The sequence below is a fragment of the Marmota monax genome, unplaced genomic scaffold (genome assembly GCF_021218885.2).
Source record: "Marmota monax isolate L192 unplaced genomic scaffold, Marmota_monax_Labrador192_F-V1.1 WCK01_AAM20220418_F8-fsc00104, whole genome shotgun sequence".
Lineage (NCBI taxonomy): Eukaryota > Metazoa > Chordata > Mammalia > Rodentia > Sciuridae > Marmota > Marmota monax.
The window spans coordinates 4,434,668-4,454,382 of NW_026693836.1; the positions used below are offsets into that span (position 1 = coordinate 4,434,668).

Below are 19,715 nucleotides of genomic sequence, written 5' to 3' on the forward strand. Positions count from 1 at the left end.
CTTTGGAATTAAAATTGAAAAGTTTCCTTTCTATTTCAAAGTCTCATAGAGTATTAGAAAAAGTACATTTTTAAGACAGGAAATCTAGCTTTCAATACAAAATGAATATTTTTTCAATACAAAGTGCATTTTTAAGACAGGAATTCTAGCTTTCAATACAAAATGAATTCTTCCAAATTCAATATAAGACAATGACCTAAAAAATACATTTTTAAAAAATTCCAAAGAATGCAAGTATAATGTAATTTTAGAACTAATCTGGAAAAGTAACTGAAAGAATGATCCTCCCCCACATATGCCACCCACAAAGATGGCAATGAATTTTTAAAACATTTACTTATTAAAACAGAATTTCACTTATTTTTTAAGTCACAAAAGTACAATGAATTAAATATTCCTATCTAACTTTATAAATGATTGGTTTGCTTTAAATAATATTTTATCCAAGATAGAATGCAGACAACAAGCCTAGAAGTTTGTCCCAACTGAATCTGAAATATAGTCCCAATGCTTCATGGTAAGATTTTTGTCAAGGATGTATTACATTTACAAAGGTGACACCATAAGATTATAATGGAGCTGATTGCCTTTTGATGTAGTTATGCCAATATTGGAGTGCACTTCTGACATTTGTGGTGATGCTAATGTAAACAAATCCACTGTACTGCCAGTCATATAAAAGTACAGCAAATACACAATTATGTATGGGTTATATATTACACTGTGTTTTTTGTTACTTTTGAGTATACTCCTACTTGTAAAAAGAGCTTACTACAAAACAGTATGCCATGTTATGCTGGTAGTAACCTCATACATCTCATGTTTACTGTATGTCTTGTTTGCATTAAGATGCCATTTCAAGGGACTGACCTACACCACCTAGGTTTACTTAGGTATACTCCACAATGTTCCCTCAATGCATTTATCAGAACATATTGTCATTCTAAAGTGATACATAACTATACATTCAAAGATGCACCAACGTAAAGGGCAAAGAATAGGCAAAGTAGAAGAGGAAAACTAAATTAAAGGAAGATGGTAACAGTTATTTTTACATCCTCATATGAAAAATACTAAAGATCATTCAGTAAGGTTCTACAAACAACTAAAAATAAAAGACAGTGGTGGTGGGAAGAAGCACCTGAATGAGGAAATGAATGAAAAGTATCTCCAGAGACCACAAAAAGACTTTCTTTCTTCTCCTTCTCAAATCGCGTGGTCATTTCTTCCTGAGATGCCTCTTCATCTTCCCTTTCTTCTTGAAGCCTTTTCATCCTTTCCATTAAGGCTTCTAGCTCACTTAGAGAATCCACAATCTGGAACCACATAAGATAATGTCAGATGCTATTAATATGAAAAATTGTTCTGGTAAACATCTTCATCCTCCAGTCACTCTATTATGTGTAGTGGTTCAGGCACACTTATTAAGATTGTAGGAGAGATGTTTGTCAAATTATAAGTAATTACAATTAGATACATTTGCAAAAATGTGTCTAGAATTGGAAAATATGTAGTGACAGAATATAGATAAGTAGTTGCCAGGGGCTCAGAATTAGGGAAGGATGGGGCAGAGGAGAGAAATGGGATATGACTACTAATGGTTATGGAATTTCTATTTTGTTTTTTTATTTGTTCTAATTAGTTACACATGACAGCAGAATGCATTTTAATTTACTGTACATAAATGGAGCACAACTTTTCATTTCTCTGGCTGTACATGATGTAGAATCGCACCATATGAGTAGCCATACATTTTCCTAGGGTAATGATGTTCATCTCATTCTACCATCTCTCCTGCCCCCATGACCCCTCCCCTTCCTTCCCTCCCCTGGAATTTCTTTTTTATGTTATAGTAATATTCTAAAATTTATTATGGTGATGGATGTATAACTCTGATCACACTAAGCACTATTGGATTACTTTAAATAGGTGAAATGGATGATATATGAATTATTTTTTATTAAAATTATTTTTAAAAAGTCATAAGTGAGTTTTTCACTAACTACAAAGAGAATCACATGACGGATTCAGTTAAAAAGTTTACAAGTACATATATACATGTGCATATGGATATATATTTTTAAATGTAGAATTATAGCATTTGGTATATATGAAATTATATTATAATTTATTGAAAAATGAGGCATCCTTAAATTTTCTACTTTCTGCTCTCATATATTTTCTGTTAACTGTTCCAGCATCTTATAGAAACAGATACATTGTTTTGAGACTGGGCATGTAAAGGATCTAAATTAAAAGGTTATGATTAGGGGCTGGGGTTGTGGCTCAGTGGTGGAGTGCTTGCCTAACATGTGTGAGGCACTGGGTTCAATCCTCAGCACCACATACAAATAAATAAATACATAAATAAAATAAAGGTGATGTGTCCATCTACAACTTTTTAAAAAAGCCTATAATCTCTAGAATCCATCAGTGTTTAGTTTTTATGATTTTTAATCTTATCTATTTGCTTTAAAAAGGCCTCTTGAAGACAAATCAGAACTGTAGGTATTAAATTTTTATAGTAATAAAAATCATGCAAAAATATTTCAAGTATATGATATCCTATTTAGTCAGAAAATATCTCTAGATATTTTTAACATTAAAAAAAATTTAAAGCAAAAATGGTAAAGAAACATAATTAAGAAAACTAACCCCAAAGTTGTTGCCTGTAAGGGATGCGTTATCTATGTTGTTGTCATTAGCAAGATCACAAACACAGAAATTGTTGACTGATATTAGCCTGAATCCATTGGAGATTTCTGGATCTCTTTCTGGATTGATGCCACTACCAAAAACAAAGCTTGCCAAAGCATGATAATGTGCCAATAGGACCACAGCATGTACCAGCTCAGGCAGAGACCAATTATTTTCTCCAGTTTTGACAAGTTTCTGAAATGAGAAAGCACATCAGAGTAAATATGAAAATTATAGAATGCTACAAAGCAATTTTAAAAAGCACAGACAATCTAACAGGTTTCATATACCTATTTATAGTAATATATTTAAAACTCAATTTAAAATTTTTCACAGGCTCTAGATTCAGCTTTGGTCAAACAATGTTACATTAATAACTATCATACATAATAATATAATTATGTTGTAGCTTCTTCTAAATGCCTTATTACACGATGCATCTACTGCTTCCAAAGCCTTTTATACTTTATGTTATTTTAATGAGATACTTCAGGGAATCAAAGAACATTACAGTTAGAAGAAACTTTAAAGATCTTATAGCAAAACCATTCACTTTTTGAGGTTTTGGAAACTATATCCCACAAAATCACCTGAAAAATCCAACTTAGCAAGTCAGCTTTTTAGATATCCTTTGGATACCTTCCAATAAAGATCCTATAGCCAATAATAGACTGTAGAATACTCCCTTACATTTGAATAAGAGCATATGCTTTTTTACTCAATGCTCCACCTGAATGATAAATTAAAGCCATTAAAAATAGTAATTCCTTCCCCCCCATTTTCTCTAGGAGTGAATTCCATCAGTAAATCCACCAGGGATTCTTTCCCATCAGTTCACACATTCACTCACATGTGTGCCTCCTCCCACCCCGTGTGTGTGTTTGTGTGTGGGGGGTGTGTGGGTTTCCTTTTCCTTTCTTTCACTTTCATTTGGCTCATTTCACTGCTAAATCAGAAAAAAAAAAAAAAAAAACCTGCTTTCTTTTGCTTTGCTCTCTATTGTTCAACAAAATGCACACCTACACACACACACACACACACACGATTTAATATATTATTAAAAGCTCAGGAGAAAGAAATGGAAAAGATCAGTTAAATTCTTAAAATTCTACCACACTAATAGAACTTTTACTTTTTTTATAGTCATGATTACAAGTTAAAACTATAAACATCTATTTCTATGCTTTTCAAATCTGATATTTTGACATGTTGAGTTTTCATGGAGCTACAATGTCATATGAGTTTTTAAGTCTATGCCTACATGATACATGAAAACATATATATGACTACTTCTCCATTCCTGTACTATTAGTTAAATTGCTTCAATTTTTTGCTACAATAAATAGTTTCCTCATGCTACACTTTTGTTCGTGTTTTGGAAACATTTCCTAATAGGATTTCTAGGATAAAGAGTATTAATATTTTTATGATATTTTTATAAAACTGCCAAGAACTTTCGAAAATCACTGGTAGAATTTACAGTGCTTTGGCCAATCTTTGCAGGATTATCATTAAACCTGAAAAAATAGCCAACATTCATCATCTGTAATTTCTCACTTCCTCACATTCATTTCTACTTTATAAATTCACTATAATCTGATTTTTTTCCAACAAACTTCTAAAATTACATTTACTAAAGTCATACATGATGACCTTTCAAATGGCCCAAGCTGACTATTTCATTTTAGTCTGTGCCCTGTTTGGTCTTTGCAGAGTTTACTTTGTTCACTTCCTCCCTTCCTGAAATTCATCTCCCCTGACTAAAATAATTACACCTTTTCTACCCTGAGATGGATCTTTCTCTCATTCACAGCCAGCCCTCATTGTTATTACTTGCCTTCAAAATGTTGGCTTGCCCTGGTCCATCCACAATCTTCTTTCCTTGTACAGTATCTTAAGACCTGAATGGACAGTTCATAACTATTGGATTTTACTTCTAATCCACCCTTTTTTATCTTGAACTATAGACCTGTATTTCCTTTACTAACTGGACATGACCTTGTGGGTGTTATAATTTTCTCAGTCCTATAAATGCTCATTTCATGAACCTCAGAGTCATTTTCCTCCCCTACCCCCTTCCTCCATCTTCATATTCTGCCAGTTACCAGGTCTTGCTTACTTTCATGTAGAATAATTACTACAGTCTTGTTCCTTCTCTTTATCTTAACATGACTTTTTTTTAAAAAACTCAGCTCTTAAGTATAGTAATGAGTAGTCAGCTTCTAGTCTGTTACCACCTGTAATTTACCTTCTACATCACTAAATAAGTTTATATTATAACTTGGAACAAATACCTTTAATGATCTCAATTGTCTAATATAGTGATCTCTTTTGATCATATATATTTCTGACAGTGACAATTAAAGGGTCCAACCCCTAATTTTATATATAAATATATACTTATAAATTATATTTTATTTAGAACAGATACATATATGCACTGTAATAATAGTACAAAATACACAGAGAAATCTTTTAAAGATAACAATATATGCACACACATATTTTCTAATATTTTGAAAATATGTCTCCCTACCCCATGAGGTACTGTAATATAACTTTGAAGACCATAACTTTCTGAGGATAAAAACACAAATTCTATAATAATATAGAGTTTACTGGGTCATACAATATTATCCCAATTCTTCCCATTTCCCATCCCTTACCTTACATATATATCCCTACGCTTCAATAACCTGAAGGTATTAGCTATTCTTCTCAGAAATTATACATGCATACTCTACTACTTGAAAACCTCCACTTTTTTGAGACCTAGCTCAAATGTCACCTATTTTAAGAAACATTCTGATCCTATTCTCTTTATCCATATATTTGAACATGATGTTTGGTAAGATTATTGTCATTACCCTCTGACTCTTCTCCCCTGGACTCCAAGCACATCCAGGGGCAAAGTCTTTATCTTCTTAGCCCTCCAAAGTATTTCACACAAAGTAAGATATAACATAAGAACAATGGTTAATTAATTTTCTAACATGCTATCAAATCAGAACATAAACCTTAGGATAGCATTGTGTTCACAGATTCCCAGAAAGATCCTCAGAATCTAAGAGTATACAGATTGATATATGCTACATTTGGTTAAATAACTGGGCAAATAACCAATAAAAATATGGTTCAATAGGATAACAAAAAAAAGAACATTTTAATGCATTAGAAACAGGGGTTTAAATAACTAATGCTTCTACTGACAATAATTTAAATGACAACTCCTATTTATTGAAAAATTACCATGTACCAAGCATAGTGCTAAATATACTGTATAATGACCTCACCCTGTTGGCCTTTGATGGAAGCTCCTTTTGAAATTCAAGTGCTCTTATTCAATCACAACAACTCTATTTCTCATCTAGGCTCTAGTTTCTGGAGGCATTTAAGTATTCACACACCAGCTGGCAAATCATTTTTTATTTGCAAAATTATTTTTTGTGAATCTTAAAATGATGAAATGTTACTACTACTAGAAAGAATTTAGAATTATTTAATCTAGACCCCTCACATTACCAAAGGGGAGAATTGAGGTCTATAGAAATTGCTAAAGAGTATAAACTTGTGAATAACAAAGATCCTAGAACCCAGGCATCCTGTCATGATTCTATAGTTTCTTTGTTCTATCTACTGCTTGAAAATACAGCCAACTTTTCTCCTACTGCTCACCAAAGTTCTAGTACAAGCTAATTAGTCACTACTTAAGGAGAGTAAGTATTCATTTGTACTTAAAGTAAACCCACTGACTTCCTAAATTTACCACTGCTTCACAGATTAATTTATTGTTTTTTTTTCTTTTCAAGTTCCTAATATGCAAGTGTTAAATTTAAGTCTTAAGAAAAAACTCAACCAAAAAATTAACTCAGAATCATTAGTAAACTTCCTTTTTATTTCAAAGAAATGCTCAGTACCTGAATGTGCTCTTTTGTGATCAGCCAGGGTCGGTGTGCTAGCAGCTTATTTATCTCATTAAGATTTTTCAGTCTTTGTGGTACATATTCCAAACCATTCAACCATTCAGCAATACCTCCAGTCTTTAAAAATTCATCCACATGCATGTTTATTAAGTAAGAACACTGATGTCTAGCTGCAGCCTAAAGCACAAAGAAAAGAATTTGATGTTAAAAAAAATCAAAATAGAGTCTCATTCAACTATTTATGAACAACTCAGATGGAGTTAATGGTTTTTATAGCTAACAACTCTTTTATTACAGAATCTTCTTTCAGAATGTTTATCATACTGCTGCAATAGATTCTTGAATCAATACATGAAGCTGATATGTACTTCTAAAAGCAAATAATTATCACATGAAGCCAATTACTTCTTCATCCAGAAGTTTATATAGATTAACCCAGAGCCCACTTTCTAGCTATTTTAAGGAAATACATACCCATTTCAGTATAAGCATATACTGTATTCTTATTTAAAACACCATAACATTTTATTAATTTATATTCTAACAATTCAGAATTCATACTAATTGAGTACTTCTCTTATTCACTTTATGATAACTGTGAGCTAAGCGCAGTGGTGCATGCTTATAGTCCCAGCTATTTGGGAGTCTAAGGCAGGAGGACTGGTTGAACCAAGGAGTTTTGAAACTAGCCTAGAGAAGACAGTGCTCAAGTCAGAAAACACACACACACACAGCTATAATATCAGTCACATCTGTCTACACTGTCCTACTCAGATGACACTGAACTTGCTGATTGTTTCCTTTCTATGTAGTCAAAATCAGTCTCAGTGGCCAACAACTTAGTATAATTCATGTAAATCAGACTTTTGACTTCTCTTTGCCTTAGGGCTACTTCTTAGTAAAATAGTATTTTTTTTAGTATTGTTTTATTCTTTCCATTTTCTATGTCTGGGTTCTCTCTTAGTTTGTGAGTATTCTAAGTCTGCTTTTTCAGCTTAAGGCACATTAAGTGTCACCAAAGCTGAAAAATTAAAATTATCATCTTAGTCAAGTTCATTATTCAATAAAACACAGAATGCTTTTTGTTATTGTTCAAAACTTCAGTGAGAATATAAAAAGATAATCAAATCAAACTTGGTAAACACTAATCTACTAAATCCTGGCTAGCTCTGCTATTTCTGTCAGCCCAGCTGTTCCCCTAACCTCTCCAAACATATAAAACTTGCATCATGTTCTCCTTTTTCTCCATTAGCAGTCCAACTATAGCATTATTCTTTCTACTTTTCTCATTCTTACTGCTTGTCATACAAATTTATAATTCTCCTCCATGACACCCATCACCTGCCAATAACATTAACTAGTTAACTAGTGTATAACAAGAACAATAGAAGTGTCATCATTCATTTAAAAACAAAACTTATGAGATATTATTTTAGACCCTAGGAACATCTTGAACAATAAGAGATTAAATATGGAAAATGATTTTACTGAAAATTAAATGAAAAACATTCAATATATTAAGTGGCTTAAAGTACCCCAAATGTATCCAAAAGACTTGGTGTTCAGAAAGCAATAGGCATCTTCAATTTTTATATCCATAAAGTTATACTTAGTTTTCTGCATCTATATGAAGTATTTGCACTCATGCACATGTACACACAAACACAGATATGCTTTTAGAAGGTAGGAAGAAAAGGGGAAGATGTCACATGAAAATAGGAAAAACTAGGAAAATGGGCACTTACCATTATGGCGATGTAGTGCCTGTATGGTAGAGGAAGGGGACCATCCATGCGCAACATGTAAAACTGGCTTCGCAAGAAAGACTCCAGGTACTGAGTGTGTAAACTCATGACCTGAGTAATGTTGTCCAAACGACCAGATGTAGAGTATTCTTCCACAAGAAAGTTTGTTCGTTCATCCACTGTGTTTGCTTGGACAACCTATAACAAAGAAAACCACAAAACAAAATAGCTATTGTGATGTAAACACATCCTTGGTTTACATAAATTTTGCCACTATTGAAGCAAATGAATATTCATTTACTATTTGCAGACAGAGAAATTATGCAGTTGCTCATCATAGCATTTTTTAAAAAGTTCCATTCATTTTTGGCTCTGGTGCCACAATTTATTAAACAAATGTTAAATCATCAAACATTAAATACACAGCTGTAAAATTGAAGGAAAAAAGCTTCCATCTGCTTTGCTAGGCATATATTAGGCAGATTTTCTGAGCCCACTTGCCTGGCCATTGTCACACCAATTTGTGGTGAGGCAAAGGGAGCAGCATTTGACTACATAAATTTATAATTTAATCTCATCAGCTTGTGAAGACAATCACATTATTATTTTTTTGTGTGTGTGTTGGGGGGTGGGTAACCAGGGATTAAACTCAGAGTTACTCAACCACTGAGACACATCCCCAGCTCTATTTTGCATTTATTTAGAGATAGGGTCTCACTGAGTTGCTTAGTGCCTTGCTGTTGCTCAGGCTGGCTTTGTACTAGCAATCCTCCTGTCTCCACCCTCCGAGCAGCTGGGACCCTGCTTACTTTTAAACAAATAATTTTAAATCATTCTTTGCTTGTTTTTGTTATTTAACATTTTAAAAGTTTTCTGAAGTCTTTTTAGGGAGCATAGAAACATATGATAATTTCTAGGAAAGTGTTAATAAAAAGTTAGTAAGGTCATAAGAATTCTCTTGTTGGTAGTTTTAGCCTAAAATATTAATTACTAAAAACAAGTTAAATTAGTAAAATGGACACCCTTTATCTTAGTGAATCCACAGAGCTTTCTGAAAAGTAGATTACTTATATATAGCTTTATACACAATAACAGTTTGGGCATTACACCAAGAACTGGCTCTGAAGGCATGAATAGCTTATTAATACCTTGTGGAAAGATGACTCATTCTCAGAACTGATGAACATATAATGCATAATTCTAGTATTGGTTCATTGTTTATATGTATTTAGAATTACAGTTCTAGACTTTTTCTAGACTTAAGATGAATATGTTTCTTATTTTAGAGATAAGGAAACAGAGTCTAGATGAAATTCAAGTTCATGCACCTAGTTAATAGCAAAATCTGGTTTGGAATCTAGATCTCCTAAAGATCAAAGTAATAGTCTTTTCAAAGATTCACACTGTTATCAAGAAACTCTGCTTACTCTTCAGAGCTAGCTTCACATAATTTTTTCTGAAAAATAAGAACAAATTATACAGAGGTACTAATGACTGAGGGAAATTAAAAATCAAAGGACTATGTTTGAAAAGTACTCATTTACTATGTTTAAAAAAAAGGCAGTTTCACTGAAGCTCAGTTAACCTTCAACTGCCCACTTTCTCCTACTCTGTCAACTATAAGAATCAAAATGATAGTTAAAAATATAAAAAGATCTAGATGAACCATACATAGTTAGGGATAGAATATTTGTTGTTTTTTAATTTGCTTTCTCCAGCAGACATTTCTTAAGTCTAACTGGATGCCTAAGATGCATTAATAAATTGATGTGATGCAATAGATCCTGAAAAACCAGAATAGCTTCAAATATATACTGTGAAAATGTGCTTTGGAAGCCTTTTATATGTATTAAGCAATCTCTGGACATGAGGAAAACAGGAATACACACGGCAGCCTGGCCAATCTAGGTAGTAGCCAACCTATAGACAAGGCTGGCCACCACCTAGATTGGCTATTGTCACCAAGATCTGGAAAGTTTACTGTTACTTTAAATTTTCATTCAATGAGAAGGTCACTAAAAAAGTGAGATGAAGATAAAGAACTGCTTACTCTGGCAATGATCTGGTTTTATTTTAATTCTATTAGTCTCTTTAAGACAATGTCTGGCGTATAATAGGTACTCGTTATTTGTTGACTAATTTCAGAACAATAAAGGAATAATCCTATTGCTTTAAGATAAAATATGTCTATGCAAATAGTAAACAGTGAACCTGTATATATGATAATTATATTTGGTTCATTATTAACTCCTTAAAGCAGAGAAAAACTCCTTTATCAATGATTTTAAACTGTTCTTAGCCTAAGTATATCTAAGAGTGATCTAGGAATCTAGAGAGTCCTGCAGATGGTTGTTATATTTCAGGGATCAATACCAACAAAATAGGCACCGACTTTGTATTGATTGTAATCTCCTTTATATCATTTTAACCCTCTTCTTTGCATTTACCATCTTGACTCCCTACCCTCACTAAAGGTACACAATTGTTTGGAGATCCTGTGACATGTTGTCCAATCAAAGAACAAAATGAAAATAGAACTGCTAGTAATGTATCTTATTTTAGACGTTTAGTTGGGAAACTCATTTTTTCATTTCAAAATATCTTTTCTAAACATTGTTATAGTTTACATCAAACAATGAACTTTTTAAAACCAAAAACCTTCAATTTAGTATTAAATTTTATTATTCTTAGCTACTTTTCTCAGAAAACTTATGTATCAAATAAAATATTGTTAATTTTTTTTTTTGTCTTTTTAACTATTCAGTACTCCCTAACTTTAATAAGTCAAACTTAGATTTCTAAGTGAAGTTGAAAAGAACATCGCTGTGGTTTTCTGACATAGGAATAAAAAGCTCAAGAGTGAAACACATTTTTATCTCCATATTGAGAAGAGATATTCTTTGATAAAATGAAGTTATTTTAAATCACACTTCATGAATTTTAAACAGATAAACTTACTTCTTTCTCTGGAATAAAGGCACTTGGTCCTCTTGACAAGGGTTGAGATACTCTTATTCTTTTATCCTATAAGAAAAGTTTAATGTATTAATATTGACATTTTCTAAGAAATGTTAAGTTGATACATACTTATTCTTAAGGTATTAAAATAAATAAATAAATAAACAAGTAAATAGAATAATGTGGAATCAGAATAAGTTTTTGGTCCCAATTAAGAAAACCCAGAGAGACATTATGTGGATAAGGTAATAGGACCACAGTGCTGGGTGCATGGTAAGGCTCAGCAAAATGTCATTTACCCCAGTCATATTCTACATCCATATATTTTTAGCCCATATTTTACATCACTGAAAATTCATTAACCTCCATAATAAAATTGTATCTGATAGTATCCTAGTACAAGACTATTCTGTTAGATATTAATCTGAAAGCTGAAGAACATGTTTAAACTCAGAGGATTGCAAGCAAATTTCCAAAGCAATCACCTGACTTACGGGTTTTTTTCTGAATAAGATATCAAGGAACATATCAATATAAATTTATTGAACTTTAAGAAAAAATGTAAAACCTGGGTGAAGCAGAGATTAATTGGATTTAAGAAATAAAGAATACTATAATTCTTACTGTTCTACTTGCTTGTCAACTGTCAAATATCTAAGTGGTAGATTTTTTTAAGTTTTAAATTTTGTTTCTAAAGTTTTAAATTTGAAAATGTTTTGGTGTCCTCATTTAAACATAATTATATACAAGCCATGAAAATTCCAATCAAAGAATTGCTTCCTTTTCCACAGGCATGTTTTGAAGAAGGGATAGTGTGAGGAAGCCTATGATATTTTGAATTCCTTCTTAGCCAGGTGAAGAAAGAGGGGGAAATGACTATTTAATTATTTAAAAAACCTCATCAAATTGTAAATTTATTTTTATGTGGTGCTGAAACCCAGTGCCTCACACATGCCAGGCAAGCGCTCTACCACTGAGCTACAACCCCAACCCAACCACTTAATTTTTTTTTTTTTTAGTTGTGGATGGACATGATACCTTTATTTTATTTATTTTTATGTGGTGCTGAGGATCAAACCCAGTGCCTTATACGTGCTGGGCAAGCACTCTATCACTGAGCCACAGCCCCCTAACCACTTAATTTTTTAACAATAAAATATCCTAAGATTTTGAAAAAGAAGTCCTACAAAGCTAAGAACTATGCCATGGTTTATAAAAATAATAAAGACTGAGTGGGAAAAAACTGAGGAATAACGGAGCACATATCTATTAGAAAATAGTGTATAAAGCTTCAGATATCACCAAATCCTCCCAAGGAAACTTCTAAGCTGAAAATAACTCAGATATTTCCTTATCTGAAAATGCAATATCTCTTTCACTTGAACTTGTCTCCCTGCCACATCTGACCAGAGCAAGATCCCTACCAGTCAAAATAGAAGCTGATCTGCAGCCCATGGAACCTTGATGTAAAAGTTCTGCCTAGAGTTGACAGTACTTAGCAGAATAATTCTCCTCTTAGGACTATGTACTAGAGTTATGTGAAAGCAATGTCATCTTACAGAAGAGAAACAAAATAGTACTCAGAAGCAGAGGCAGAGAGGAATAAATGAAAAGCACCAGGCAGGTATCAAGAGATACCTGCTTCTAAGGAGGGAAAAGCACCAGTTTCTATGGGTTCCTAGAAAAAGTAAAACTTAGTCATGGTCATTTATATTCATGCTTCCTTTTCTACTAGTAGGTAACTTAAGTCTTTTTTATTCCTTACAAATCAAAGAGACTACCAAAGACAAAGTAGTTATTTAAACACTGAAAATCCCTTACAGCAGTTACAAAACAAACTAACAAAGTAAGACATTCAATAATTTTTTTGAGAGTGATAGACTTTGATGATATTTGGTAAGGAGAAAATACATGGTCCCATTCCTCATGAGTTTAGCACATACTCTTCATATATTTTCAGGGTTCAACTGAAATAAATAAATAGATTACATAATGAAAACCTTAAATGACTTATGTTTTACAAAAAATATGGCATCTAGATTATAAAGTGATGATAATAGGTCTCAATTTACTGGTCAAGCATGCTAGAGGTCTATATGTAAAATGGATTCAGAATTTCCAGTATTGGCACTTCTTGTCTAAGTAACCATAATATAGATTGATCCAGAAAAAGAACTTATAAGAGAATAATAGATTTCTTTTCTTTGCTTCCCTATAGAAAATAAAATTTCAGACATTCTCTACTACTATGTGAAAAGCAATTTCCTGGGCATATTTTATAGTGTTTAAAATTGTTTCTTTAGAAATATTCCCAGAAGCAGATTTAACTAGAGTTTAAGTTGTAAGTATCTCTAACCTTCTTGTTGTTTATTGCCAATGTACTAACAAAAATGTTTTAACAATTTTGTTTTCATCAGTTCTCTTCACCTACTAATTTCAAAAGTGTGATTGAAAACTTTTATTACATGTTGATTTGTAGTAAAAAATTCTTAAGCAGAGATGTGATTTAGATTTGTGTTTTTAGTAATACAATTCTAGGGGTGAGGTAGTACATGAGCCACAGACCAAAAAACTAGCTGGGAAGCTATGGTAGCAGTCCAGGAGAAAAACCATGCAGACTGACCTAAGAGAACTGTTTACTCATTGACTAGAAAATTAATTTTAAAGTTTTTCATCATGTATGGTTCCTTAATTGTATTTTTCAATGGCATCAATTTTTAAATAATCAGCCTGGTTTTTACATCTGTACATGATGGATGACTATTTTGTATATTCATAATGGTGAAAAACATTTTTTAAATGATCAAAGCAATTCATAAATTCTACTCTCAATTCATTGTACTTTGAAAGGAAATTTTGCCAACCTCTATCTGTGTATGTTTTTAACATTCATTAGTTCAAACACAAAAGAAATATAACATCACAATATCCAAAAGATTCATTTTAAACCATAAACTGGAGATCCAGTCATACCCTTTCCTTAATTTTTCATTCAAATCCCATGCCAAGGACTGCATTCCTACTTCATTCACACTCTGATGAACTTTCTTGAAATCTCTAGACCCGTGTTGCTCAATATGAGAGCCATGAGCCACATATGATAAAATTTAAATTAAAATTAAATAAAGTTTCTCAGTTTCATTAGTCATACTTCAGGTTTTCAACAACCACCTGTGGTGACAGCTCCCACAGGATGGTGCTGACATCTCTATCTGCCTCTGCAAAGTGCTCTACTGGACAGTGCTGCTCCGGAATCTTCCTTTGGTTTTTCTTTTTTCTTAAATCACATCTTCAGGCATGTTTATTCCTTTTGAAATGATAAACTATAGCTCTACAGAGTTATGGTCAAGCCTATTCAATCCCAGGATCAAGAACTTTAGCATAATTGTAGAAATGTTCTGGACCAAATCAAGAGTAAACCCAGATAGTGCCAAATTGGGAAAAGAAAAGAAAAAAAAAAATCCACCAGTTCACAGGATCTTTGTTTCAATTCCTGTTCATACTACAGTCTCCAGGAAAGTATCAAGGACTCTTTCTTTCTCTTTCTATTAAAAAAACACATGAGATCTACCCTTTAACAAGTGAGCATACAATACAGTGATGTTAACTGTAAGTACTTTATTGTATAGCAGATCTCTAGGGCTTTTTCATCCTGCATAACTGAAACTTTACACTATTTAACAGCAACTCCCTATCTCCCCTCACCTCCACCTATGGGTACCACCATTCTATTTCTGCTTTTTATGTAAGCACATTCTTTAGATTATAGCTGAGTTTCTCACAGGCTTCTATTCTCCTTGAACAATTCAGATCACCACCTTCTGTGCAATGCTCCCTGTGTTCAGCTTCTACATGAACCATCCAACCAACTAACCTGTTTGAGAGCTTACCATTATAATTTTTCTTTGTCACATTTCTTCCCCCTTTGTTCACTCTTTCAAGTGAGCTTCTCTTTCATGGCTTGCATCATTATACAAACAAAATTCTACTGAAATTTGTTACAGTTATAGTACCATCTTGGTGGAGCAGATGAGGGGAAAATAAGGGCTTGAAATATGAAAATGAACATGCCATGTGACTTCTGAAATTTCCTATATTTGCCCAACAAGCGAGCCTTTTTCTGCCCATAAGTCTTGTCTTTGGGGCATTTTGTGACATCATCTGGATGCAACATTAGCACCTTAAAATCAGGCTTAAACCAATCTTTTCCCCTAAACTAGTTGTTGTTCTTCACTTTCCTTTACAGGTTATAAAGTCACCATATTCAGCAGTAACCCTGGCTCAGACTCACAGGATTATCTTTGGATCTTTATCTAAGAAGCTTGATATAGCAGACAAACCTTATAATCACCTTTTTTCAACTGAATTTCCCCTGCTCCCCTTGCCCCAGTACAGGAGATTGAACCTGGGGGGTGCTTTACCATTGAGCTGCATCTTCAGCCCTTTTTAAAAAAATTTTGAAAAAGGGTCTTGCTAAATTTCCTAGGCTGACTTCAGACTTCAGACCCTCCCAACTCAATGTCCCAAGTTGCTGGGATTACAGGCGTGCACCACTGCACCCGGCTCCCAACTAAATCTTTTAAGTCATCTTTTTATAGCCCCTTCTCAATGTAAGAATTTCTCTCATGCTGAGAAGTATTTTCTCCTCACAATGTCAATTCTGGGCCTCAGCTTTCCCCATTTAGAAGATTTGAGAAAACATAAAAAATGTAAAAACTGCAAAGCACAATACAAAATAAAGTACGTTTTATTTTTCCTTCTGCCCATTTCCCCCAATGTCAAAACACGCACGCACGCACGCGCGCGCACACACACACACGAAAGTCAAACTAGAATAGCTGTACTTCCTCAACATGAATACAAAAATTTAAGGGTGTTTTGAAGCCATGCTAACTTCAAGGGGGGGGGGGGGGGAGCATCATGGCTCCTTTTCTTTAAGTATCTGAGATAAAGCTAATATTTTTATCTAGGGAATAAAAGACTCAGACCATATTAGTGAATTTTACACAATGGCCTTTAAATCTGTGAAAACAACAACCAACAAATAAGCCCTTGAGTTTCTTTAGCTATACTGTCATTATAGTAGCCACTAGCCGCATGTGACTACTACTTTAGTTTATGAACATTAAATAAGTGACAAATTCAGAACCTCAACTGCGCTAACCACATATCCAGCATTAAAAGCCAAGGTGGACTGTGGGAACCATGAAAAACAATGCAAATTTCATCTATTTTAATCACTGCCAAAGGTTCAGCCTGCTGCATAGCATTTTTCAGTAACCAGGATAACGTAAAGAAAGAAAATGGCTGCAAATTCAGGGAGGTAAGCATAATACACAAGTATTAAGATACCTTTGTAGAAAAATTGATTTGAATGTTAAAACTGTAAAAAAAACTGATAAAACCAAAAAATAACCTACAACAATAAAAAAGTTGGAAGCTACTGTTCTTTGCTCTTAATTTGAATGCAACCTTGATATCACTATCTAGAAAGAAATTATATAAAATATTGACTCCAGTGTTAAAAATAAGGAGTATAAAAGTATTTGAAAAACTTTAAACAGTGATAACTTTAATTGTGATCCATTTTCAAATAAGTTAGACAACTCATATTTTGCTTTTTTCCCCATAAAATCCCACCATTTCAATCAAGATACACTAGTTATAAAATACTTTCTATGTGTCATTTCTATGTTCTAAAAGATTATTTTCCCAGACTTGTGATCTTAATAATGCTAACAAAGAAGTTTTTTTCAGATACAGCTGAAATAATCAGTTGAGAATGTCTATTCAGTAATTATCTGCAGGGGAAACAAAAAACACTGAAAAGGATAGAGTTGAATTATATTTAGAAAATTACTTATTTTGACAATAGCTGAGTAGTTTACTAGATCACTTTACATAAATTTATCCCAATAGAAATGAAGATACTTAGAAGTTAGGAACTCTTAAAATTATGAGTCTTTAGGAATAATCAGCAAATTACTTGCCCCTAAAGGGTGACTGCCAATTAGAATTAGTTGCTGCATTTTTAAACTACATAATGCTTTAAAATAAATTATTAGATGTAATGTTCACTTTACTTTTCTTCAGTTTATTCCACTAGGAACTAGAAAAGCAAAAAGTGTGCATTTGTATACATTAAAATGTAAAAGCTGCTTATGTATTTATCTCCATAGGAGAAAAGAATACTAATAGTAGAATGTGTAATTAATTTTCCATGGAGACATTTAAAGAAGAGACTTAAAAAAGTTCTGGCAAAGTGTAATCTGACTAGTCTGAACATATTAACCTCACAATTTTTAAAGACATCCTTAAGAGATAGTTTAATAACCTCAACATTTGAATATACCATAATGACAAAATATCTTAAACATGAAACATATGGACCAAACAAAAATTTTGTTTGTAAATGTAAAGAAAGCCAGTTGTAATTGTAAATACAAATAGTATATTTTAGTTATTGACTCTACTTTGTTGTTTGTAGATGTTCCATTTTGTCAGAAATATTGAAAAAGGAACAGAGATGTTGGCTCAATGCTATGAAATAATGCAGGTGCCATGTATTTATTCCTTGGCAAATAATTTCAAATAATAGAATTTTTTGTAGAAATTAATGATATTGCATATTTGAAGGGAAAGAGCAAACGGAAAAGAACACAAAAAAATTGCTTTAAAAACTCTCTAACCCTAAAGGAGAAAAGAACAGTTTTTAAATTAGATTAATTGTAATGGAGTGTAATTTTATAAGAAACTCAACTTTAAATGTTAATCATTATCTGGAACATACAACTGTTCCTCCCATCCCTAAAGGATTATTTTTAAAAATTGTGACATCCCATGCTGGATTAAAACATGTATTGTAATTTGAAGTATTATTAAAAACTAAGATCCAAGGTCATTTGGCAAGAAAAGATCTCGAAACATATAATGGCAATGGCACTGAAGCTGAGTATCTTCCAAATCACACCATTATCTTTCTTCTTATTTGGAGATAGAGTGGTTCAAGGAACCACTGAGTATCAGGAGCTCAGAGAGGCACTACAGAGAGTGGAAGTTCACTAATACCTCAAAGAGCACTCGAAATTTCCCTTCATACTGGGAATCCTATCTCATTCTTAGAGCTTGAGACTCAGGAATAGACTGCTTTTAACTGAGTTATTAAAACCAAGGCTATCAAGTCCTTCCTTCTGGGTAGAGTAACTTGAGTATCACAAAAATTCTGTTAACTTACAGTGTAAAATTTAGCCTTCTTCAACAATACATATGGATTGTCAAAAATCTCAAAACATTTCCACTCAAAAGCATTTTCTTTATTAGAACTGTAGCCAGCAATTTCTTTATCTTCTCTCTCCTCTATTAAGCCAATTCCTAACAGACTGGAATAGTCCTTTGTTCATCTTTGTGTGCTTCAACCTTAGTATGGCAGATAGTAGAAATTAGCAGTGTTTCTTGTAGAAGCAGTAAAATTATTCAAAGATGAATGGGACTCATCTCAGAACTAAAAGGATTAAATTGTACGAAGAATTAAAAATGTATATCCATATAGCAAAAGGTAGCTAATGAATTAAGTATGCACCCCAGTATAGCTAAGTTTCTAAACAAGCTTTCCCTTGGCCAGTAACAAAATCCCTTAAATATTACTCAGCAGAAAACTGAACCTGTTCAAAGTGCAGTCAAGTTTTCATATTTAGTGAATGCTCCACATTTTACAATGGTTCAACTTATAATTTCTTTTTTAATTTATGTTGGTACAAAAAGCAATAAGCATTCAGTAGAAATCATACTTTAATGTTAACCATACATTAATGGTGAATATCTATACAACTATTCTGATTTTTGCTTCATTATAGTACTCAATAAATCAAGAGATATTCAACATTTGACCTTAATATATCAATTTCTAACACAGTATTTGTAGCGTCATAGCACAACAAAGTAAAAATAATAGAATCTCAAATATTTATTGAATTGGATTAAAAAGTCTGGCTATAGCCCCTTGCATCCCTTTTTCTCTTCTTTAAACAGAATAAGAGCATTTTTTGAAATTAAGGAAGTTCTCTTATTATTAGAAACATGAATAAATTAAACTAATAAGTTAAACATAGTACTGGACATCAATCTACTACTTTTCATGGATTCTTTCTTTAGTTTCTTACATTGTTAAAACAAATAGTACCTGAAGTTTCCCATATTTGTACAATTTTCTTAGGAATCAGTAATAAAATTGCAACCTGTGACACTAATCTTGGGCAACAAAGGCTCCTACACAAGCTTTTAAATATTTGGCACTTTCTTGTTGAATATGCTATTAAAATTTTGAACTAAAGCCCAAGAAAATGAGAAGAGAACTACAAGTCTTACACCTGAGATAATGTAAGCTCATAATAAC

General features: G+C 32.7%; 1 protein-coding gene across 1 annotated transcript in view; it reads right to left on the reverse strand.

Moving 5' to 3' along the window:
* The window catches only part of Sesn3 (sestrin 3), a 65,974-nt gene that overhangs the window by 19,096 nt on the left and 27,163 nt on the right, over positions 1-19,715 (reverse strand). Inside the window, exons 2-6 of the mRNA XM_046462346.2 lie at positions 11,324-11,389; positions 8,366-8,563; positions 6,615-6,797; positions 2,656-2,892; positions 1,142-1,316 (exon numbers count right to left, since the gene is read on the reverse strand). Coding sequence (XP_046318302.1) covers positions 1,142-1,316; positions 2,656-2,892; positions 6,615-6,797; positions 8,366-8,563; positions 11,324-11,389 — 859 coding nt within the window. The remainder of the gene's footprint in view (positions 1-1,141; positions 1,317-2,655; positions 2,893-6,614; positions 6,798-8,365; positions 8,564-11,323; positions 11,390-19,715) is intronic.